A 25,534-nucleotide genomic window follows, 5' to 3' on the forward strand; every position below is an offset into this window, starting at 1 on the left:
CCCTCAATCACAGCCAGTCCAAGAGATCAGCTCGTGTTAGGAAGGAGCCTCGGGATCACATTATCTTGTTATGTTTCTGTGTACTACGTTTCCATATACAGCGTCTCCCGTAGCAACCAATGTGCTCCAAACAATTGGTCAATTTGGATTCCGCCATTCTTTTGTAATCTTCATTCTTCCTATGAATGCTCTACAATCAACTCTAATTATGCCCTGTTAATCTCATAATTCTACTTAATGGACTGAATAAAATTCTTTGATTCCCTAAATTAAATTGGTTTGGGGAATAAACGCCAAACAAATCTCCCATAGATTCTTCATAATTTCATGCTTTCGTTCACCCTGCATCCCATGGTATAGATTTGGTGCTTTTAAAGACATCAAGTCGCTTAGTGGAGTGCAGACATGACCAAGAGAGACTAAATAGCACATTCTCCCTTTTTGGCATAATACTGAAAGCAGCACTGCAGTTGTTTTTAAGCCCACACACTCATAAATTTCACTGAACTATACAATGAATTGGCTTTTTCTCTCATCCTAACTCCAGCACATCCAGACATTTTTGGCACATTCATTAATCAGGGAGGTTGAATAGTTGGTTTTCCTACCTTTCACTATGCTATGGAAGCTGCCAAATCAACTATTTGGAGGTTTTACTCCTTAGAGAGCATGTTAAAGGAAACACTGCTTTTCAGATCTTCCCAGTGTTAAACAAAAACTGCTGCAGGAACTTGCATGAATCTTCTAGGAATGAGATACTACATCTTTCCGCCCTGGTAGTTATCAGATAGTAAGTACTTCTTTTTCTAATTCTAAGCAATTTGGCTTTATAGTGGTGGTTAGGGGTTTTGTTGTTGTGGTGGTTTTTTTGTTTGTTTGTTTTTGTTTTTTTTGAAATCTCATATTCCCTGATCTGACAAGTACTGAAGTCAGTTAACCAGTCACAGGCCTGCTCTCACTGTGAGTGTTCTTGGTGAAGCCACCATCTTTTGAAGGGGACAATGGTCCAGTTGTTCATGATGCTGGGAAAAAACACCCTCAAGCAAATAAAGCGAATCCTTAAAATTGTAAATAAGATTACCAGAATAGCTCTTTTCCTCACAAGACAGAGCTAAAAAGGGTCTTCTTAAGTTATCTGTGACTAACATGGCATTAAGAATGGAGTCTGATGCTTCCACCAATGTCCTTATCATGTTCTGACATACATAAAACACTCATCAGTATTGCTACAGATCTGCTATTTATCAGACTCCCTACAGGCTTTAAATATTGAGACAATGTGAAGTCAGAAAGATATATTAAAACTTGAAGTACAAAAACACACTACTTTCATGTTAAGTCAACTAACCAAATGAAGCTCAAAAGATAAAAGGAGAGTGGCTCCTCAAAGCATGTGTTACAACCATGACCTGCATCAAGCACCTTCCCAAAAAAATCAGCTGGAAATAATTCAAAAGTTACCAAAAGTCTGTCATTATTTTAACACATAAGCTTCTATAGCATTCCTGCTGGAAAAAAGAGAGGCAACTAGGTAAATTGTCTTAATACTGTACAGTAAGATCAGCTGGGACTTCACAGGTTTGATTTACTTAGGAGATGGCTTTCTTTATCCATGAAAGACAAAAAAAGGTGCAGATAAGGTATGATCAGCTGATCAAATGCTTTGCTGACAGTAAGTCAGGAACCACATTTTACTTTGGCTGTCCACACCTTCCATTCCCTACCACATTTGGCTAAATGTTCTTACCAATTCCTCTGCATAGGTTCTGGTACTCATTAGAACCTTCATGAAGTCAATTTACTGTTCAGGGACTCCGTGCCACTGAACCAGCACAATCTCCATCACAAATGACACCACCTTCACGGTTTACACAGTCTAACATAAGACTCCACCCCATCAGGATACATTAGAAAGAATAAATTCATCACAAGGAATTCCTCACAAGGGTTCTTCCCTTGCATTTACAATTGTGACCGCAGGACAGGCAGACATGGCAATGGTAAGTGGGAAAATTCCTAACTGTCTTGGCCTTCCTTTTAAACAAGGAAAGAACTTCTACATAGCTTCTAACTGTTCCAACATTTCCAACTGTTCACAAATCTGTTTCTCAAAACATAACGGCACTTCTTGCACTACTAAGGGCGTAGGCCATCAAAGGGCAAAACTTCCACTAGCACAGATGAGAGTAATACATGCACTGATTTTAGTACGTATGCAATAGCCCCTGATGGCAATCTAAATTAACAAGAAGCACCAAAAAGAAGATAGAAATGCCAAGTCCCAGCACATCCCCTTCTCAATGTCTCCTGATGGGATAGGAAAATTCCTCAACTGTCACACTGTGGAAGATCTTGCCTCTTGTACTTTTAAGGGGCTGGGAACAACAGAGTCCTTACAGTACACACCATATGCCAAGGAATGTTACAGGATAAGTATCTTTACAGTCATTAAAACAAAACATATTGGAGAATGACCCGTATTTTAGGGAAATTTGAGGAATGCTACAGATGTAAAGGTAATGGCAAATCCAGCTCTTTGTCTACCTTATATGACTGACAAAGCACTGGAAATCTAGGAATGTGTGAGTTTCTAATAACTCTCTACCACTGCAGCTTAATTGCTTTTTGCAAAACTGGGAAGACTTCTCTGTAAGTTTATGCAAGTACTGCCAGACAACACAAAGGGAAGGAAAAGCAACTACCTGTTGGGAATGTGCAGCTCCTCTAGACAGCTAATGAAGATAAGCTCAGCATAAATAAACTTTGTTGCAGAGCGTAATGCTAAAGAAATTTTGTGTAACTCAGGAAATAATTTTAAGTAGAAAGCAGCTTTCAAATAAATATTCAAAAGCTTTCACACACATGATAGTTTTATTTACTTCTAAGGTTTTCTGTGATAGAAATCTCAGATCTTCATAACTTTTACTATTTCTGCATAAAATAGTCATAACTCACAAAACGTTTCAATTCTGAGTGCAACACAGAAGATGACAATACCATTACCCTGTACTTTCACATGTACTGAAATAGACTCAGTTGAAATTATTACATGGAGAAAATTCTCACATGCTTTGGCTTTTCTGATACAAAAGCTAAAACACTCTAGTTCTTATTACATGCTGATAGACAGTACAAAACTTCCTTTCAGCAATTACACATTTTTATTATCTGTGACAGCCTCTCTCTTCACTGACTGAAGCTAGGCAACTGCATTTCTAGATTTTCAGAAATCAAGTGAAGAATAGATGGCCCAAAGCAAAAAACAAGTGCAAGTTAAGAAACAAAAAATATCTTTCATATACTCAAGGTTTAAAAAAAAGGGAGCACACTCCCCCCTGAAAACATGTTTCTTAAAATAAGAACTCAAGAGTAGGAGATCCATTACCGTTAACTGCTTGAGAAACAGTCACAACACTAAAAAGCATATGATCCTTCAGTGGTCAGAGCAATCACCTGGTATAATTCCATACAACTCCTGCTTTTAAGAGTTTTCTCCTGTGCTCTGTGAAGGGTTTGACATAAACTACAGCTATGACTCTACAGTCAGCGTGCTGCTGTCTGTTCAAAAAATACTGAAGTGCTGCCTAGTACACTAACAGCCACAACAGCACTAAACAGGGTTCATACACCTCCATAATCTAGACATGATGTCAAGATCATGTAGTACAACATCAGCACTAGAAAACATCTAAAACAAGTTTTACAGGAAGATCAGAAATTGTTTCCCGATTATCACACACTGGTGTTTCCCTTCTATATACATGTGGTAAGTGGTACTGTGTCTCTCAGCCAGCACATGGGAAATGGAGGATATCCTTTGTTGGGAATAGGCCCAGTGTGCTATTTTTCAGTTTGAAAGTGTTTAGGTTAAAAGTAGGAAGCTCACATTTCTGCTTGTGGAGATAAACAGCTTTTTTCCTATGTTTGTAAATACTGTGAGATAGGTAATGTAACATTCACCAGACAAATTTTTTTGTGTAGAGGATTAGACTGTTCTGGATGGAAAACACAATTTTGCAAGATTGATATATCAAAACTCAGAATTAGGTTAAAGGCCAAAGATGCACTCAAGTATCTTTTTATTAATGGAAACTTTCTTCTTCTGACACTTGGCACCCCCAAAGCTCAAACGTAATACATTACTTCATAACAACCCATCTTTAGTCATTTCACAGTTTTGATCAAGACCAAAATTTTCCATTCTACGTCACAACTACCATTTTATTTTGCAATATTTTTTCCCAGACTATGAAATGTTTTTCTACATTATTTATTGTTTCAGGATAGAAGAAATCTCTTACCATAAGTCAATTTCACAGTTGCTTGCCACTTTACCAAAAATGTGCTAGGGAAGGGCTGTATTGAACAAGATGAACAACCGTCTCCTAAAAAACACAGCCTCATCATAATCTTCAAGACAACATTTAAGGCAGCACTTACGTAGAATGACCTAATACTGCCAATCAGAAGACATGAAAACATTCTGAAAGAAATCAAAACCTTGCAGTCTACTGCTAATCTGTTTTATTAGTGTCAAAATGCCAAACAAATATATAATAAGAATTGCATCATTTGATTCATAGCTTTTTCTGCACAAGCCAAAAATCTGTACAGAAGGTCTCACTGTAACTCTAACAGCACCCACAAACCATTTGAATGACAGCTGACTATACAGAACACTGGCCCTAAAGGCATGAAATACAAGGTGTGGACAGGTAGGTTTGTACTCCTATCATATAAAGACTTAGAAGAGAAAGAAAGACAATCGGCAGATCCCAAAGGTGTAAGAATATAAGTCTCAGAGTGATAAAGCTGTTGTGAAAGGCCGGGATCACAGAGCTAAGTGTGGAGAGCATAACACAGGAGAAACCTCCCACACCTTTTAAAGTGAAAAATGACAGACTGTAAAGACAGGTATCTGATGGTCATAACATCCTGTACAGAACTAGCGAGAGCACCCTGTCACAGACTGACAGAAAATACCTACCTATTTCAGACAAATGCTTTTGCTGTCTGCGAGTGAAATGAACACAACTTTGGTCAACTCAGCCATTTAGAAACAGCTCATCTCGACACCTATGATCAAAGCATATTCATCCCCAATTTACATTCTACACTACTCCAAACAAATATCCAGAAATAAATAAAGGGCACAAACTAAGGTATTAAAAAACTGCTTTTGCTTTTATTTCCTTCAGTATGAGTTCCCTCTAGAGATTTGTTTCACCAAATATCCAGAGCATTAAATGAAAACATGTAACCTAATAGGATTTGTTGCCTTAATCAGTCATTATGTTATTTCAGGGTTAACCACTATGGAAAAAACTAATTTTTCTCAGGTTTCCTAAAACTATTTTAAAAGGAAAAAATTCATGATATTTCTAGCAATAAGGACAGCCACATGTCTAAAGTAGATATTGTATTAGAAACCAGAACCCTTATACTCTTGGAGAAACTGAATCATTGTGTAGGCAAGAAATACTTGCTCTTGAAACATTTCCAGTTTATAACTCCAACAGCCCTGAACTAAGAGAGTGCTAAGATATCAAATTATTTTCCAAAACCACCTGAAAAGAAGCCAGAGACGCTCCAGGATTTATTTTTTTTAAGAGCTTAATATCTTCACTACACCAAGAGTACATTGCTTCTAGCCTCAACAGGGAGTGTTCTGCCAAGAGTGCAGGAAAGTAAAAAAAATCCAGAACACAGAATATTACACTCAATTAATTACATGCTTAATTGCTCTCTTCTTTTAACAGCCTAATGAATACAGCAAGTTTCAGTTTCAGTATGTTTGTGCAGCCCAAAGTTCCAAGTCCCATAAATGAGACAGGACTGATTCGCAACATCTGTGCTAAGATCAGACATGTTTGTGTAAGCAGAAGTAAACACTCACACTAACACCTATGCCCCTTGCTCTCCACCCAGAGCACCCAGGAGCTGACATGTAGGGGGTTTTCTGTACAACCTGCAAAGAGAACGTTGCATGTCATGGAACATGACTGCCTCAATTAAACATAAAGAGAATCTGACTCATCTTAGATCCCAAGCCAGTGGACCACCATGTGTCAGTGGAACTTCTGCCTCTCTTTGCTTCTTTGGCCAGGACCTGGTTGCACTATTGAATCAATTTAAGTTTCTGAGTCAGTAGTCTAAAAACTATCCCAAGGCACACACAACTTTCATTTCAACCTTCCCAAGGCACACATCAAAGTGATGTACCAGGAAGCCAGCTGGCAAGAAGCAGGTTCCAAATGTTTGCATAAACTGCAAGTTAGCTATTAAACTAATGGCAAACGGCCTAATTCCAATCAGAAATTCAGAGGCACTTGCGCTCATTAAAGCCCAACAAAATAAAACAAAAACAAAGTCTCTAAGCTAAACCACTCAAGATGTTACCTATGCAACACAAACATTTCATTTCAACAGTCAGGTTCAATTTGCTTTTTGCGCACTCTGCACTGTGTACCTATATGAGGTATCTTTTCATTTAAAACCTGCCTGTCCTTTCTAGAAAACCAAAAAAATCACCTTGTATTTCTTCTGTGTACAGCTTTGAACACACAAAAGAAAAAACTGAAATGAGATTTTATATTTTTATAAGAAAAATACAGTGTTCTCAGACATTCCTAGTCTCAACTGTCATACCTATCCTGATGAAACTTCTGCAGGAAAAGCTGATGCGTGCCATTTCTTTTAAAGGCAATATTATGATACTCATTGTCAAATCTTTTATAATCCTGAAGTTCAAGAGACAGTAATTTTTTGGGTTTGAAATGGAAATTTAGCTTTGGCATTAACAATGGAGAGAACGGGCACACGTACACAGATAATTCAGTCAGACATGAGCTCAGTCAGAGCACATTCCAAGCTGGCCGGACATGAGCCAGCTCCAGTTCACCAGTCATGAGCTGTGTTAGCACAGCACTGTGCCCACACTAATAAAACCTGCTGAGAGGCTGGGTATGCTGGGCTGGGCACAGTCCTGCACTGTCTGGCCAACTCCAATCACGGACAGCGGATACTGGGTCTGTCTGCACCCATCTATGCACACACTGCTCTGCAAGACCCTCACTGCTGTGAATTATTTTCTCCTTACGTAGAGCACAGCACCATACATTTGGGATTTTAAGTATCCTCCTTAATCATAGCCATGGCAATTCCTTTTAGCTGTTCCAATAAGCATTTAACACAAGAGGAAAATTATTAACACTACAGACCAATGGCTGGGCACAGGCAATTGAATGGATTTTATTTACATAACTGTCCTTTACAGTTAGTAGCATTTCTCCCAGGCACTTATTCTGTTACGGAATTCAACAAGACTTATAACTCAGTTCCTGTCAACGTTTCAAAGACAAAGGACACATTTTTAGTAGTATTCAAGTCGACCATAAAATAAACAAACAAAGAGAAAATTAAGTTACTTATAAAAACTGTGAATCCTAGTTCTTAAAAAAAGATAGAAAATGACACCATGAAAAGAGATCAAGTAATACAGTACTTTAAAGTTTTACTCCAAAGATCCTTGTAACTAAACTTAACTGCCTGTGCAAGGAAATTACTAAGTCTTCCAAGGATGGAAAAAAAACATGTATTAATCATCTACTGACAGAGAAACCAAAGGACAGGTGCGCAACTGAGCTCAAATAACTAGCCTGGAAGATCAAGGAATAAAAACGTAAAATGAACACGTTAATAACATTAAGTTTTCCTTAATAAAAAATGCCCTGAAGCTGTTGAAGGCTGACACAAGTCCTCCATTTTATATTTTCTTCATTTAAAAGGTAGATTAGGAAATAAACAAAATAGCCACCAAAACAGCTTTAGTGAGCTACATACTTGATTTTTAGGAAATGCAGTAAAGCGCCCTTCAATTATACAACAGTGGCTGTGCCAGCCCCATCAGTCTTGCCTGTAAAAGGCACAGGATAAGAAAGCAAGACCAGAGTGTGAGATTTCTGTCTCTATTTCAAAGTAACTTCTTCTCACTACTATTTAAATTTTCTATTGTCTAAAGTAAGTATTACATGTTTTGAAATGAACTACAGAGGGTCAACTAAAAAACTAACAAAAGCATTTAAGATATGTTCAACAGCCTTCAAACTCAAAGCCAGTGACACAACCTGGAGAAGTTTAGCTTCTTTGAAAAGCAAATTTAATCCGGGCCGTAGCCTTTGAAATATACAACATTTCAAAAATAGAACTCATATTTGGATTTAAGCTTTAACATTCATCATTTGGTTCCATTTGTATACTCATATCACTGTGAATGTAAAACCCATAAAAAGGTACCATCCAAACAAGTTTAGGCAGACTCAGGTAACAAAAATCAGGGAATGGTGACACAGGAAGATGGTTTAGGGCAAGATATGTTAATCTTCATTAGAATACCCTGCATGCTGCAAAAATACTAGACAGTATTATTCAGTATGTAAGTTTGCAATATTGTTTCTAGGTATGATCTGACATATAATAGAGTGCTTGTATTTCTTAACTAAAAATTACTTGTCTGACTTCAGAAACATGAATTCAGTACTCACAAAGGATTCTATGAGAGTGAGATTTTTGAGAGCAAAAAGAAAGTATTTTTCATCTTGATTTACAGTATGTGCAAGAATACTCAAAGTAATACTAGCTTGAACAAGTTCTAACAAACATCCATCACTGGTGACAATCAAGACAATGAAATAACTTTTTGGTTAAGTTGGATGTGAACCTCTAATGCACTACAGCTGTCAGGTTCATGTATCATGCACACCTGCATAAAAAAATAATCTCAGTGCACAATTTTCAGAGAGAAGCTGAACCTTACCTTTAGTGACAGAAGGAATGCTTTTTCTATCTGGATTATTTAAATTGACTAACTAGTCCATTCCAGTTTTTAAAACTCATCCGACTTTGAAAATATGTGAGTTTGTGTTCCCTAATTCATTAATTAAAGAAGACAATAGAGAAAAAAACGCTTGGAGAGCTACTCTCTCAACCTCCCAAACGATGAGGTAAACAGAAAGAAAGTGTTCAGCTGGTAACTACAGCTAATATTCTGTCATAAATACAAAGATATTTGTTGTCCCCCTTTGTTATCCAAAGCATGGAACAGCACAGTTAACAAAACGTGAGTTGGTTACAGCTGAATTACAGAAACAGGCAATTCACATCTGAAGAACAACCTGACATAACTCATGTATAAATGCCACATCTCTTTAAATGCAAAAATCTAATAATGTAAGTAAATATATTAAACTGCAGGATTGTTCAGAGGGGCATATTATTGTATTTAAACACACAAATACAACATGTATACATATTCTATTCCACAAAGAGAAATGTAAACTCATAAATCTCCATCTTGAACATAATCAAGATCATACACAGTTGATATGACCAGAAAAGAACTGAAAAAAAAGATATTTATTTTAAATTGATTAGCTAAATGAAGACTCTTTGGCTTGCTTAAAAAATAGGTAAATATATATTTCAATATTAATAAATTTTATAGTTTGTCCAAAATGTGAATACAATTAATTAAGAAGTGTATGTACTTTTAGAGTCTGGTCAGCTATTCTGCATGCAACATTTACATACATATTTATCTTCTGTCAGGACAAGAAAACCTCTAGAGAAGGCACCGTAGAAACTAAACAGTAGCTTCTGTTTTGTTTCAGACCAGTAACTAAACAGTAGAGTGAAGTGCAGCTGTAATTTTCTGTACTATTCCCTGACACCAGAAGGCTTGCTGCTAAGTCTCCCTAAAACTAATCTGCAGAGATAAAACATATAGTTAAACCTACAGTTAAGCCTTTCAGGTGGAAAGTTTATCCCATGAAAACCTGCATTTGAACAATGGCATTGAGCAGAAGTTACAGTCAAGAGCCACACCTGAAGTCACACAATATCATTTCTACATCAGAACAGAGAAGAATATTTACTGCTATGACTATGTAACTGTACACCATGTATTAAAGACACTAATGAAATATTTCACAAAAAAGCAAAGTTATTATCTTGAAAAACACAGTCCCTATATAGGAATTCTTTTTCATCAGTTATCAAAAAAAGCTACACCTGAATTTTCTGCAGGCACTAACCAGTTTTGAAACTAGTAGCAAAAGGCAAATTACAGGTTGTTTCTTAAATAATTCAATGTGTTACATTAATAAATTGTGGTTACCTAAATTTACTTTATTGTGACAACTCAAGCAATATAGATATGAATTTCAACTGAAATACCTGAATGGCACCAAACTGTGTCTTTAGGAACAATATCAGCAACAACTTGTATTACTTACCGGTATGTAAAAGATATTCATTTTAGGGGCTTCATTGGCAGTCATTAGCATTCCTAAAAAGAGATTTCCACATTTAAAAACATTGATCAGAAGAGGATAATACTACTTTTTTAAAAAGCTCATAAAGTACATATTATTGGCTTGCAATGGACATTAATCAAGACCTGTAAAAAATTGTTGCATCAAACACCATTGAAAGAAAGGTGTGATATCAGCATAATTAACAGAGCTTAATTTTCTATATATTCATTCCCTTTTGTCCTCTATCTAAATTGTTTGGCACCACTTTAAGCAACATTAAGCTCTGACAAGTGCAGGCTGCCAACTTTCATAACAAATTAACAGTTCATCCATTAATACTGTTTAGAACAAGTCCAGTTAGTATTGCAGTTAAAAACTACATTGGACATAAAAGCGCATTATTAATACATTGGTATTAGTACATGTGGTTATTTGTTTTATTTTTAAACACACACCTAAATAGAGCCATTAATCATAACATGGTTTAGACCTTCATTCGTATTTCATCTTGGGAAATAAACACAACAGCAGCTTCTCAGCTCAAAACAAGATATAGGATACTTCAAAAGGAGTAATAGTAGTGCTATAACCAAGCAGGGCAAATGTAGAATTTGAAGTATCTACAAATATACCCAAAAACCACCATGAATGAGGGTTTACATACTCTGAATATAAAAAAAATACTACAGGAATACTAAAATCTGTGGAAAATCTACTGCGACAAGACTTCATATAAGTTCAAAATGAAGAATACTCTTTATTTCCTTCTACATAAAAGAGTAATAACATCTGCCATATACTTTTACGTTTATGTCAATATTGTCTTTCCAATGTAGCTGATCAACAGACAATACAAGAGATTGATTATGAAGAACAAAGTGCCATCAAATTAGATAACATTCTGATGTGAAAGAACTGTAACATATGCCACTGAGACTATGAATAATTGGGTCAATTATTACACACCCAGAGGGTAGAAATATAATTTACACCCAACTAGAGGAATGCAATTAACATGGGTGGAGTAATCCTTCCTACCTAATCCTTTTATTATAAATACACAATGCAGCTGGACTTATAATGTCAGAAAAAGGGAGCTTGCTTTCCCAGCAAAGCAAGATATTTCTGAAAGCTTAGTCAGCCAACAGGCTAAAAACTGTGCCTTGAAAGGTTTGCAGGCAATTTAAGGAAAAAGCAAGACTTTATAGCATATACTTGAATACACACACACAGAGTACTCCCCTAACAGCACGCTCATTACTGTTTCATAAGACAAAGCATCTTTCCATTGGCTGAATTGGAATCATTAGAAATAAAGACAGAAATTAATTCTGCAGGTGCTTCAAAGATGTCAGTAAAGTAAAACCTCCTCTTTGAGAGTCTTCCACCAATATTTAAAGGAGGACAAAAACAGACTTCAGAACTGTGTATGAGCATATACTACAAGGGAAATAGAAGAATGAAAGAAAGTTAACTCTGAAAGAAGTCTACTCCATGCATTTTTATTGCTTCAGCTTGCTAGTTTTAATCAAATTTTATGGGAAGAGAGACCACACCCTAACAAACTATGTAACAGCCTAGTTTGATTACGGTAGAAGGGAAATAAAGGACAGCCTTTTTTGATAAGTTTTAATAAGACCCTCTTTAGAAATGGTCTGCAACACAGTATCATGAATGTAAAAGAATGAAAATGGGAGTATGAAGTGATAGCATGTGGGAGCAGCAGTTTTGGAAAATGCAGATTTTTACCTGTTAATTTTTCTTACAGTAATTGAAACAAATGAGACACAGATTTCTATACACTGAAGATACTGTCAAGTTTCATTTATATTCTATATTTTAAATTGACTAAAGGCTACTTGGTATGTGGTAAACCTATTTTTCCGCAGCCACATTCTGTTCATGTGTGATCAGAAGAAGATATTCAACTATTAAGAAACCCACTAATGTCTGTCATCATGTAGGTTGGTCAAAGATACACAAGGGTTTGCTTCCCAGGAAAGGTACTAACACAGAAGCTGGTTGGTAAAATCGTTTCATTAAAAATGCCTAACTATTACAAAACTACCACCAAAAAAACCCAGTTCACAGTATACTGATCTTGAGTTTACCATAACTGATAGAATTATAGAATCTTAAAACAGTTTGGTTTGGATGAGATTCCCATGGGACCAATTTTCAAGCTTGTCCAAGTACCCCTGGGTGGCATCACACACTTCAGCTGGGTGTTATCTGCCAGTTTGCTGAGGGTACACTCAGTCCCACTGTCTATGTCATTAATGAGGATATTTAATAAAGCTTGTTCCAATACAGAGCCCTAAGGGACACCACCGGTCACTGATTTCCATTTGGACATTGAACTGTTGACCACTACATCTTCTGGATGAGACTATCCAACCAATTCCTCATCTCCTGAACAGTCCACCCATCAAATCCTTATCTCTCCAATAAGGGAGAAAATGGGGTTTTGCCTTTCTGAGCACCAGTGACACAAGAAGTGTTTAAACAAAAGCAAGGCAACGATCTGGGTTTCCTGGGCCGTGCATCTAGCGGGGCTCTGAGGATGCTGAGGCACCAGTAGGAGCACTGAGCCAAACCCACACTGATACTGAAAATCATGTCGCATTTCCAACTTTTCACAACTGCAAGCCCATCTTACTGGAAGTATTTCCTTATTTTCAGATCTTTAGTCATGATTATTTCTTAAATTCTGAAGCATGAGGTGGTTCTAGGCATCTTAAATGCTGGTCCAACAGTATTTATGATAAATATGTGATGCACCACCTCTTGCCCTAGATCTCTCAATTTCCATTACAACATGCTCTACTTTTTGTCCCACTGTCTCCATGTGACTATAAAATACAACCCAGTTTTCTTCCCACAGCAGCTCTTACCAAAACCATCAACGTGTCCTCCTGCAGACAATAAGAAAACCAGCACTGATTTAAGCAGGAGATGTGGGACACAGAACTGGACTGCACAATCTGGATCTCAATCAAAGACACGTGAAAAGTAATGTCCAATAGCAACATTAGGGAGACGCGTGCATTCAATTCTTTGTGCTGCAAGATTCATCCTGCAGAGTCTCATGAAAACCATTTCTGCAAAAGCACACAAGGCATGTCCACATACCACAAAGGCTGTAGAGCATCCACAATTGAGTAATGACCATCCTTGACATATTCAAACTTGACTTGACCTGAGCAACCTGATCAGACTTCAAAGCTGGATCTAACTGCAAGGCAGCCCTGCTTTGAGTAGGAAATATGCAACTCCCAGAGGTACCTTCCAACTTAAATTACACTATGATTTTACATGGACAAATAATTTTTTTCTGTTCCACTCCCCGTGGTGAGCTCTTCATTGATGCTGTATTGATGTTAATCTGCTGCCGGGTTCTCTTTTAGAGGAAACCAATAAGCTCACAGGTGAAACCTCGGTGAAATGCTGAAAATAATTCACTCCAATGATCTCTCTCTGCAGCCACCAGGGGTGAGGGTTTATCCATCTCCAGGGTGCACAGTCCACCCTGTCACCATGTAGTAATTCTCAAATACACCCACATGAACTCCTACATTCAACCAGGGCACATGGGATGTACTCTGCTAATAAGGTCAAAAATGCCCACCATCTTATGAGGGAAGAGTATTTAATTGCTCACCTTACAGAAAAAAAAAAAAAAAAAAAAAAAAGAAAAAGAAAAAGCAAAAAAACCTCTCCAACACATTCTTAACTGAAGTTGGCAGAAAAGACAAAGATAAGTTTTAACTTGCTAGAAATCTCACTTATCTACAATCTTAAATTTGAGCTGCTAGTATGAATCAAAGTCCAAGTTGCTCCTCTCTCTAAAATTAGGATAATAGCAGTTTGCAACCCAGGCACTGTTTCAAGACTTTTGCTCTGTGCCATGGTAGTGGCCCTAACTTATTTCATCTTTTTCAGTACTGCTTTCTAGAAAGGAAGTAGGTGTCACACTGTACTTAAGAACTAAAGCAACTCATATTAAGCAAGAATAATCAAGTTGCAATCAAGTGCAACCAAAGCACATATGCACATACAACCACCATTTTGTAAAATACTTTTACTCGTAAAGTCCTGGAAACCTTGGTTAAAAGTGATCCTCAGTTTTGCTCTCTAAACACAACATTATAAGACGCAACAAATCTGAAAACAATTACAAAAACCATGCAAATTTGTGCACTTAGGAATCTACGCTTAAAACCAAATTATTAAACCTAAGGGACAGCACAATTTAAGTGCTGTATCTAAATCAAGGAAAGATCAAATCCTTGAAACACTTGAAAAAAACCCTCTAAATTTGCTGTAAAGATATTTTTCCTACTTCTACAAAGCAAGCTCTAAGTCATCTGGGACTTAGTCAACACAATAGGACAAGATTCCTATTCTTATGAAATGAGACACTTCAGATATTTGAAGGAGTAAAAGAGGTCAATGACTCAATTAACAGCACAGCAGCTTCTAACTGCAAAGAGGCTCCAATGTAATACAGATGCAGAGGAAACAAGGACACTAACTGACAAATAACCCTTTATTCCAAGCTCTGCTATAATGAGGAAAGTAGACCTAAATTTCATCAGCTAAACAAAGACCACACCTTGGGTTAACAAGCTTTTCCTTTTCAATTTAGCAAGATATTAATATACTTAACATACCTGAATTTGGATAAAGGCATACATCATTTATATCATGTTCTGGCTCCATTGAAGTAAATATCTTTCCCTGAAATTGTAGGAAGAAAATAAATCATAAAGAACTCCAAATAATATAATTAAATTCAGTAAATCTAAACATTAATAATAGCTAATATAGAAGCTAAGAAACATGTTGGAATAAAGATGGAGAGCAATAAAATGTTATTAATATCTGAACATAACACAGGGAACTCAGTATTGTATTTTATCTCTGAATCAATCTCTTACAAGGAAGTGCAGCAATGTACAATTGAAGACACAGCAATGTACAATGGCACCTCTAATTTCTCAGCTTACACCTCTGTGTTGAAAATCTATATCAGATTTACTTTATTTTATGCAAAAGTGGGGCTGAGATCTACAAGTTCTGGCACATTGTCAGTGTAACCCTCACTTTTTTCAATTCTGAATGTAGTAGTTTTAAGTAACTTTACTTTGCTAAGTATGATTAGCTGAAAAAATGGATTAGGAGTGGAATTTGAATCTGGAGCTTGGTTCTGCTAATGTACTAATGCCTACATGAAATGAAATATAGCTTGGCACTGTATTTATGATTTATAATCTCATCATTAAAGAGATCTTGATATAAAAATAAAAGTAGCAAGAGCATGCAGTGGTATCTAGCTTAGATCAGAATTGAAGTTATAAAGGTTACTTAAGAAAGAGATAAAAGCAGGAAACAACATTCTCAAAAGAATAAGAATTGGACCACAGTCTGAAAAACCCAGACAAAATACAGGTGCTCTTATAACCCAACACACAAAACAGCCAGTAAAGGAAGAGTCTCTAAAAACTGGACCACATAATCTGAAGCATGAGACTACATGCCTACACAGCTCTAAACGAGGGACAGGAACAAGGCAAATTTTAATCCTGTTCCTCTTTTTTTTCTTTCCCTGCAGCAATCCCACCTACCTTTCTGGGCCCTTCCTTTCCCTCCCAGTTACATGCTGTTACCCCACCCACCTCTGGTCTCTCCCTGATGATTAAGAAGAGTTCTCCTCCACCCCGGCCTCAGCAGACAAAAGCCTGGTGCTCCCCACCCCAAGGCACGTCTCAGCATGGGGCTATTCTGGTATCAAAGCCATATGCTCTCCACCCGCAGTCTGCCTCTGCACTTGGTTCCTGGCCAGAGATAGTCAGGAACCAGCATCTGGGAGAGGTGGAGCCAGCTGGAACATACCCTAGGAAAGAGTCCAAAGCTATCTTTGCCTTCCAGTGGTGAGGAACCCTCCCTTTTCCCACCGGAGGCCACCTGACAAACCCTACAGTGTTTCATTCTCAAGGAGGGAAGTATACATATCTAGGAAAAATGGAGAGAAGCCACTGCAGATGTTTTAAATAATAACCAATAATTTATTTTCCCTTTCAAACAATAAAAATTAACTGCAGAGGAGCTCGCAAAAAACTACTTGCGATCACAGAAAAAATAAGAGGCTGTTGAAAGTTCATGAAGCAGCACAGTAACACTGAAGTGACTGTCTGAAATAATTAGAAAAAAGCCTCTACTACAACTCTCTTTATGTTTCACTATAAAGTTAGAAAAGCATAGAAGGAGCATGTTTTTTTAAAAGGAACACAATGACTACAGACATCCCCTCAAACCAAAACAAGTTACAATAGCGTTACTATGAATCTATGGGGTAACAAAATATGTTTCCCTATAGATTCATAGTAAGGTTCATTGACTGAAAGATAAGAAAGAAGACAGCATGATATAATGCAAAAAGTGCTATAAAAATTAGAGATTTCAATTTCACTTAGAGGTGCAAAGGGCAGGGATAAAGACATTGCCCATTGCAACATAATCCCCTAATACAGTGTAAGACACAGTTATTTGGCTCCATGCATAGTATCTGCTTCATTATCCAAATAGAATCCTGTGAAAATAAGCAGCACCTGATTTTAATAGGTCCTTAACTAACTGATCTACCTTTGAAATTAACCCTACTTTGATCAGGGAATTGGAATGAATATGTTTTCTCTGGTGAAAAAGCGTAACTGGATGTATTCAAGAACACTGCGAGAAACACACAAACCAAGGCAATGGCTAAGATACTACTTTTTATGTTTAAACCTTTCTCCTGAAAGAAGCCTCTTGGCCAGATATGTAAAAACAGCTGAAAACCCCCTAAGACTATAGCTTTATACCTGACAGACTATTGAATAACTTCCCAGATGTTGATTTAGTCAGACAGGACAAAATGCTAGGTAAATTAAGAGATATTAAAATCTCAACTTCTTACACTGAATTTCAGCTTAATTAATCAAACTGCACAAAAAACACTCCAAAACAACAAACAACCACCACCACCAAACAAAACACAACAAAAAACTCACAACCCAAATAAAGTAAAAATTAAAAAAATTTGAATGCAGGAACATAAAACTACTTACTGTATCTTTGTTCCACATTTTTATGATGCGAGAATCTGCAGAGATAATTAAATCCAACTGATGATGAAACTGAATTGATTTAATAGGCAGGCCATAGTGGTGATCTTTGACTATTAATGGATTACTAGACCGGAGATCATATAATAGGACCTTGAAGAATAAGAGACAAATTAAATGTATAACATCGTAAGATCATGAGGAAATCATGCCCACCAGATTTTCACTAAACATTTAACTAAACTTCAGATTTTACTTAAATACATAGGCAGGATTCACATAAAATAAATAACTTTAAATTCTGAAAACTATTTATTAAGTGAGCCCAGTTTATTCCAATCAGATATTTTAACATTTTCCATCTAGAAAAATTAACAAATTTAAGACCTAACCATCTTTCTAAAGATTTTTTAATTTCTATTAAAAAAAACCAAACTTTTTTTTGTTTCAATCCTCCTAGAATTTCATAATTAGTAATATTTCACTTTCAGATTTCTGCATTGTTGTTACATGATTTAAATTTCCAGACTCCCATCCAGTTTCAGTGAATATAACTGTCCCCCAGTGAAACATCACAGAACGTTATTTTTTATGTTAAGGAAAGTAGAGAGTACAGGCCCTATCTTCCAGAAACCTGTATTTTATCTCCAAAATTTCCTACGGAACTTGAGAAAGTTAAATCTTTCATATATAAAGTCTGAATAACAATTTTTGGGAAAAAATAATATCATCAGTTTATTTAATCAGAAACACAACCTACAATAAGATTTGTCTGACTTGTACATTAACATAGCAAATACAATTCTCACACACATATCTGTTCTTGAAGAAGCTACGGTTCTCTAAGCCCATGAAAATACTGGCAAAGGCAGGAAACAATTCCCACACTTCCCTTTACAAATATGATGGTAGCAATAAATTAATTTAAATGATTCTTCATATCGAGACAAGTCACTAAAAATAACTGTTGAAAGACAGTAATTTCTGGTTTTTCAGGCACCATCAAGACAAGGGAGAGCACTTATGTTGCATTGAGGTGGTACTCATAGTCCCAAAAAGCAGCAGCTTCCCCACACGCTTGACTCAAGCCATAAGAAAACTGTGAATTTGAAGTTATATAGGATGTAGGTTATGATGATTTAAAGTAGTTCCTTACAAAATTCTGAAGAGCAGAAGCATTTGATAAAATTAAATTGCAGTTTGACTATCACTACTCTACACACGTAATTTATGGTCCAATAAATACTTTCAGTAATATATATATACTGCACACAATGTATGATAGACTTGGATTGGGAATTGCAAGAGCAGGATCTCCTAAGAGCTGTGGTAGATGGAAGTCAAATCTACCTGACCAGTAGATGTTCCAACAGCCATATTCAAAGCCCCATCAAATTTCAGTGCTGAAATGGATGGTAAACCTTCTATCCTGCAAAGCACAATGCTTATAGTTAGGCATTCTTTCAATAAAGCCTGCAAATAATTTTTTTGATGTTAAAAAATAGCTAAATAAATTCTTAGCTAACAGTAAAATAATTTAGGTATCATTCAGAAATACTGCTTCAAAAAGCTGCACTGTTTACATTCACAACGTTTATTTGTATACAAAAATAGCTACTCCTACTTAGATCAGTGTCTACACCTTTATGACAAAGAATACCCTTTATTCACACTAGTAATGACAAGAGAACAGAAAGGTCACTTTAAAGCAAAGTGAGATTTATTTCTAAAACCAAAACTTCTGAAAAATCCAGAGCAACACAATTTGAAAAGGTAGCTGTTACTCACTCTGTGTCTGCTGTCACACTGCTTAAAGCACAGTCCAAGAGCCCAACTCGATTTCTAGTTCTAGGATCCCAGCATTCCACTTTACCCTAAACAGTTTAGAAAATATGGTTTGAGCTTATGCAGCTGATGCCTGGTAGTCTGAAAACATTTAAACAAAATTATGAATTATCTAATCTAATGAATAATTAACAAAATTTCCTAGGTTGACATGAGTTGTTCTAATAATGACATACAGGTTGTACACATTTCATTTCTAGTTTTTTCAATGCAATCTAAATCAAAATCACTAACAGTAATTTTCTTAAGATTAATAGGGTACACATGCCAGCTAATTTCTACAGATGACTACACTGCAAAATGAGAGAACATTATTTTTGCTCCCGTCTGCAAAATCTCAAGCTCTCAGCAACCAAGTAACTCTGATATTTTATCTGCACTACGCTCTGAAAAGTCATCTTTAACATATGTATACCTAACATAGCAAATGAGACCAATTTAATTAATTAGGTTCATGGTTTCTTCTTATCCTCCGCAAATTAATATAAAATTGAAACAAAAACTACTGCCTTTTTCATAAAAGGAATGCAAACGTTTACCTCAGCCGTCCCCATGGCAAACAAGAAGTGTACAGGATTTATGTCACAGACATTACTCTCTCTACAACAGAAAAAGGAGCAAGTTTAATGACCTCAGAACAATTCAACACATGAACAACTAGTAAGATCTCTGTAATCGTGTACACTATTGCTCAACCCAGAAAAGTAAGAGTTGGAGGAGGGACACATGGCCACATAAGAACAGTTTCCCATACTTAAGGGGAGATATCTAACAATCTGGAGCCAGAGACAGCACTGATTACTTAAAACAGTTAAGGTTCCAACTGGATATAAGGATAATATTTTAATGCTTATAAGGATAATTAAGCATGAGAATTTGTTAATCATAGAGGCTGGGAAATTTCCATCTTTGGAGTTTTCAAGACCCCCCTGACAAAATTCATTTGAATTCATATGACCGTGCCCCGAGCAGGAGGCTGGGCTCTGACGTTATCTGCATTCCCGTATCCACCACATACCACCAAGCCCTGCCACATCATTCTGCTCCACTGTATTCTCAAACAATTCAATAGGACATGAAGAAATGGTCTCAAAGTATGCCAGGGGAAGTTCAGACTGGATACTAGGAAAAATTTCTTCACTAAAGGAGTTGCCAAGCGTTGGAAAAGGCTGCCCAGGGAAGTGGTCAATAACCATCCCAGGAGGTATTTAAAAGATGTGTACATAAGGCATTTGGGGATGTGGTTTAGTGGTGGACTTGGCAGAGTTGGGTTAATGGTTGGGCTTGATGATCTTAGAGGTCTTTTCCAACCTAAATGAACCTCTGATTCTAATTACGTCAAAAGATATTTATGTTACTTATGTTCTAAAGCTTACATCTCTAACATGTTCTGTCTGACCAATGGTCTTCTTTCTCTCACCCAAATATCCTGTTTCTCAGCAGGGCACCAAAGAGCCCTGTATTTTGACAACAATTCTTCCAAAGTACAAATACTTCTCTCTACACCACTTACCCAGCACTTTCCAACTTCTTCCATTCACAGCTCTCTAATTCTGTAACTCATCCAACTCCCTCACCTCAAAACCTTCTCACAACTTAAGCCTTACCTCTCTAATCCAGATTTTACTCTACACCCTTACCTCTCTCATGCCAGGATTTCCCCATTTTTTTTTCTCCTGTTGCTCAGTTTTTTATTGTGCCTTCCCAAATACTTCTTCATCCATTAAGCTATTCTACCCACTGAACACCAGCTGTTGCCCACCAACAAGCCACTGTATCTAGTGAAGTCTGTCCTCATCTGCCTCTCCCCACATGAAAAAAGCTCAGTTCCTACTCTGGTAGAGCTTTCAAAAGAATCAGACACATGCTGGAGATATAAAAATTCTCTCTGGGCTACTTCAAGAGCAGAAGGACAAAGACATGTCTGGGAAAGTACATACCCTGTGGGTAGATCTCTATATGATGGCTAAATTGAGTAATAATGGCAAAGTTTTAATGAAATGTTCTCAGATCAAGTTATATAATACCTATTTAGTCCATATTAAGCAATTTTAAAACATACACAAAAGAAAATTCAATTAAACATAAAACCTAGAACAAAAAAATTACAGAACATAAAATGAAATGAGACAGACTCAGCATATGTTCGTTTCCACTCTGCAAAGCATTTGGGCAGCATTCAGAGACAGTACTGGTGGTGAGCATGCTAGAAGTCTGCTTCCACCTGGTGGAAAGAAGGCAGAGGTCTTGCATTACACAGAACTTACGAAGCTTCAGTTTGCAGGGAGTTCAGAAATCTTCCTTGTTCCAGATTTAGCCTATACACTTCAGAACTACAGAAGAAAAAGCCAAAATCACTCTTGTGCCTTACAAATACTGAAAAACACTGCTGTAAATTTGGAGGCATTGTAAAGATTCTTATTCACAACCTAATTTTGCCAAACATACAATTTTCAGAATTCACAGTTTACAACAAGACAAACATATACTTCGGTGTTCAAAATACAGAGACAAATGTGCACGTTCACCACTTATTTATATCCTTCAATATCCTACCAATTACTATTTTTCCAGGCAAAAGATGTATTAATTCATTTCTCAAGATATTTTCACTTCCTGTGATTTAAGGTACATCTTGAATTTCTACTTAGTTTGTTTGAAACCCTAAGGATCTAATTTTATTTTTACTATGTCTTTTCAGAAACCCAATTATATGATTTAACTCACACTTCACAGCAATAAAACACCACCCAGGACAGGAAAAGTTATTTAATTTTCGTTACTTATATGCTTATTTTTTAAAACAATACACTGACCTGCCATTTTTCATACAAATTTGCAAATACATGATATACATGGCTTAAGAAGCAAAGAAAAAAACAGCTTAAAAATAGCATGGCAAACTGAATTAAGTTTAATCTTTCCAGATTTTCCACTTCTCACCATCTCCCTTATTAACTTGGAAGGAAATGCCACCTCTTCCAATTTTTAACTTTTCCAGTATTTTGATGTTCATTTTATTATTGGAAAACACTGCTAACAAAACTGAAACAAAATATTCCACTTAATACCTTGCTCCTACGAAATACAGGTCACATGATGGGTAGTGGTAAGAGAAATCTCTACCAAATTTTGGTATTCTTGTCTTGTAGTAATGGCCATGTTGTGAATGGAACTCCACAAATCTGCCACACTGCAAGAAGACAACCTGAAAATAAAATAGAAAGCACTGAAACATACAGAAACAGGAAAGGATCTCCCCAGCTTGTCTTACCACACAAACTTCAGTGATTTTTTTAAAAACTCATACAGGCTTATCACAACTTATTCAAATAATTTCTACTGAAATGATAGAATCAACTAATGCTTCATCATTCCCACTAGCCACAGCAAAAAGTTTTGTTAATACACATTATATGAATATTCCCAAGAGTAAATGAGAGACCCTGAAACTGACTCTGCAGTCAGAAGCAGCACAGTTATCTCGTGTTCTGCTGCACCAAAATTAACATTTCTACTTCCTTCAAGACACTACAGTTAGTGATTTCTTCCAGGTACAACGCTGTGCAGTACATCCACATAGTACTAAGTACACGAGCTACACATCCTGATGCACGGCAGTATTCCAATACATGACACCAATGATCTTTCTGCATTTTTGTTCTTTGCCAACTGAACAAGAACACTGATTGTTTCTGAAACTTAAGACAAATATCTCAGTTCTGGAAGAACCTACAGGGAGGCATTACCAGAGAGCTCAATCTACCTCAGTAAATAAAACAGGCTAAGTCCTGCTGTTACACTCCTTAAGGCACATAGTCACAGGAAGGGACTCTTCCCACTCCAGAGACAGGATCACCCACATCACCTGTTGCACCCATGCTGTGCCTCAAACCATTTTCAGGCACTGTGCAATGGAGGAACAGCTGGCCTGGCCCAAACTCATACCATGTATGATAATCACAGCCAAATCTTTGTCTCTGAGGCTCATCCCTATTTAGCTTGGATTAGAAAAGTGATACTTTAGTTTAGACTGTACGTGCATCTTCTAAAAACAGTAGATAGTGAATATTTAAAATTTTCTACTGATGAATTACACTGTTAGCAATGCAAATAAGGACGAGAAACTTGGAGAAGGTGAGGTACGTAAGTTATTTTACATCTGTTATCCTTATTTATAAATCTGTATATTCTTCCCTTAAGTGTCATGGACAAACACCGACCCGGGCTGGCACTTCATGCTTATTTATCATTAAGTTCCTCCTTACTTGCGTGCTTTTTCTGATATCAGAAACCCTAGTGCTTCAACTTTTATTCATGGACTTACTCATCTTGGTCCAAGACTAAGCAGAGTATCATATTTCAGAATTCTAACTAAAATTTCACACAAAGTTAGATACAGTTGCACAGCTAATGTTACACAATTATGTTGTTTACATACATCACATTTAATTCTTTGTGTGCCTAATGCCTTTATGCTTTTTCCTGGAGGCTTCAAACAAACAAAGTTCTTTACTTATCTGTTTGAAACAATACTCAGACCAAATCTTTTCCCTACTATCTTTGCAGAAAAAGGAATGTCTGCATTTTCATGCAGTACAGAAGCTACATAAACTATAAGAACACAAAATTAAACCATATTTAATTTAAAAATATCAGTATCACATGTTCTTAGTTCACTACCAGTAAGTCATCAGACACCTGTTTCAAGGAAGAAAGAAGTTGCCATTTACTTTCACTAAGAAAAGTGAATTTTCGTCTCACCCACTCTGCCTCCAAAAAGATTTTAGGGAGCCTTTTACAGCTGCCACAAGCATCCAAATATTCTCCTAATAATTGTCTTACTGCTAATAATTCTCTATTTAAACACAAATTTCTACAATATTGGACTTGAATATATTTGTGTTCTCTTTCAGTAATAGTGGATACTGTAAACTGTGTTAGTCTTTTCATCATACTAAATGGATTTTGGTCACCACCAGAAAACTACAACCTGAAGGCAGCAAAAGCATTGGCATTGATTTGTGGCAAAAATACTTTGTGGAAATACAAGGTCTCCTGGCAAAAGACCGTGGGGAAAAAATACACCACTCTCTCCCAAGTCTAAAATTTAGTCCAAGTCTAAGACTTTTAAGCCTAAAACTTAGAAAAGCAGAGAAATGTAACTGGTCTTATGGGTACTAATCTGTATGAAAGAAAAGAGGTGCTCTCACTGTGAAAATGCAAAGCCCCAAAGCAACCTTACAGGGATAGCAGGAACAGATGTAGAGAGACACTATTTTCCCTGGCTATGAAAGGATGCTGAGAGCACCAAGAGAGCTGCCAAGACTGACAAGGGACAGAATATAGACATTACCAAAAAAAAAAAGAAAAAAAAAAATCCCTCTCTGCAGTAGCAACAGTAAAAACTTACGATTTTCCTGGGCAGGTTTGACAGGAACTAAAAATTCTTTATGACAAGGTACAGCAGAATTGCAACAATCTATTGAGTAAATCCATGGAACCACCATGTCTGCAGATTTTGACGGAACTGTTCAAGCATTAAAATTATATTTTAAGGTCCCATTCCAATCAATACTCTATGATTCTAAAAATTTCAAGTGTATTTTCTCAAATATCATTCCCCCTTTCTAACATCTCCACAACATTATGACAGCTACTTGAAGTTTATTTTTCTTTCTGATGATTTCTTAAGTTTTAGCAAAATAAAACTGAAAACATAAAGATTGTATGAAGTTGAAAATGTAGGGCTTCAGCCTGAAATAGAGCACCCATTTCAGCTGAAAACACACACACCTTTCTGTTCGTAAGCAGACAGAAACATTTGGGAACACAGCATGTTCCTCAGTCTCCCAAATGAGTATTTGGTATGTACAGCCAGAAACATCTTCCACCAGACAGACAAGTGGGAAGCTACTGTAAAGTATCAGCCATTACCTTCTGCTACTTGAATTGGAAATATCACAGGAAAAATGTAAAAAAGCTACAAGGCTAGATGGTCATGTCTCTGATCAAACAGCAGTATTTACTAAAACAAACCTATACCTGAAATGGTAAGGTCTTTTCACAGAAAAAAAAGTGTAAAATAAACACTGGGGTGATTCCTTCAGGTACAGCACTTCATTTAAAAATGAATAAAATTAAAAATAAGACTTAAAAAATAAGACATTACTTCTCTCCACAATTTTGCCTCATTCATATGGTCATAATCATCATGCTATAACACTGACAAATCAGGTTGTTAACTTAGCCATGGATACCCTACCTTTC

The 25,534-nt window shown here is 36.6% G+C and overlaps 1 protein-coding gene across 2 annotated transcripts in view; it reads right to left on the reverse strand.

The window, feature by feature from the left end:
- The window catches only part of NOL10 (nucleolar protein 10), a 48,568-nt gene that overhangs the window by 18,571 nt on the left and 4,463 nt on the right, over positions 1-25,534 (reverse strand). For both annotated transcript variants that reach the window (XM_040059873.1, XM_040059874.2), the window contains exons 6-13: positions 22,336-22,472; positions 21,532-21,597; positions 19,804-19,864; positions 19,208-19,293; positions 18,770-18,848; positions 17,423-17,572; positions 14,987-15,053; positions 10,293-10,345 (exon numbers count right to left, since the gene is read on the reverse strand). In XM_040059873.1, coding sequence (XP_039915807.1) covers positions 10,293-10,345; positions 14,987-15,053; positions 17,423-17,572; positions 18,770-18,848; positions 19,208-19,293; positions 19,804-19,864; positions 21,532-21,597; positions 22,336-22,472 — 699 coding nt within the window. The remainder of the gene's footprint in view (positions 1-10,292; positions 10,346-14,986; positions 15,054-17,422; positions 17,573-18,769; positions 18,849-19,207; positions 19,294-19,803; positions 19,865-21,531; positions 21,598-22,335; positions 22,473-25,534) is intronic.

Source organism: Hirundo rustica, chromosome 3 (genome assembly GCF_015227805.2).
Source record: "Hirundo rustica isolate bHirRus1 chromosome 3, bHirRus1.pri.v3, whole genome shotgun sequence".
NCBI lineage: Eukaryota > Metazoa > Chordata > Aves > Passeriformes > Hirundinidae > Hirundo > Hirundo rustica.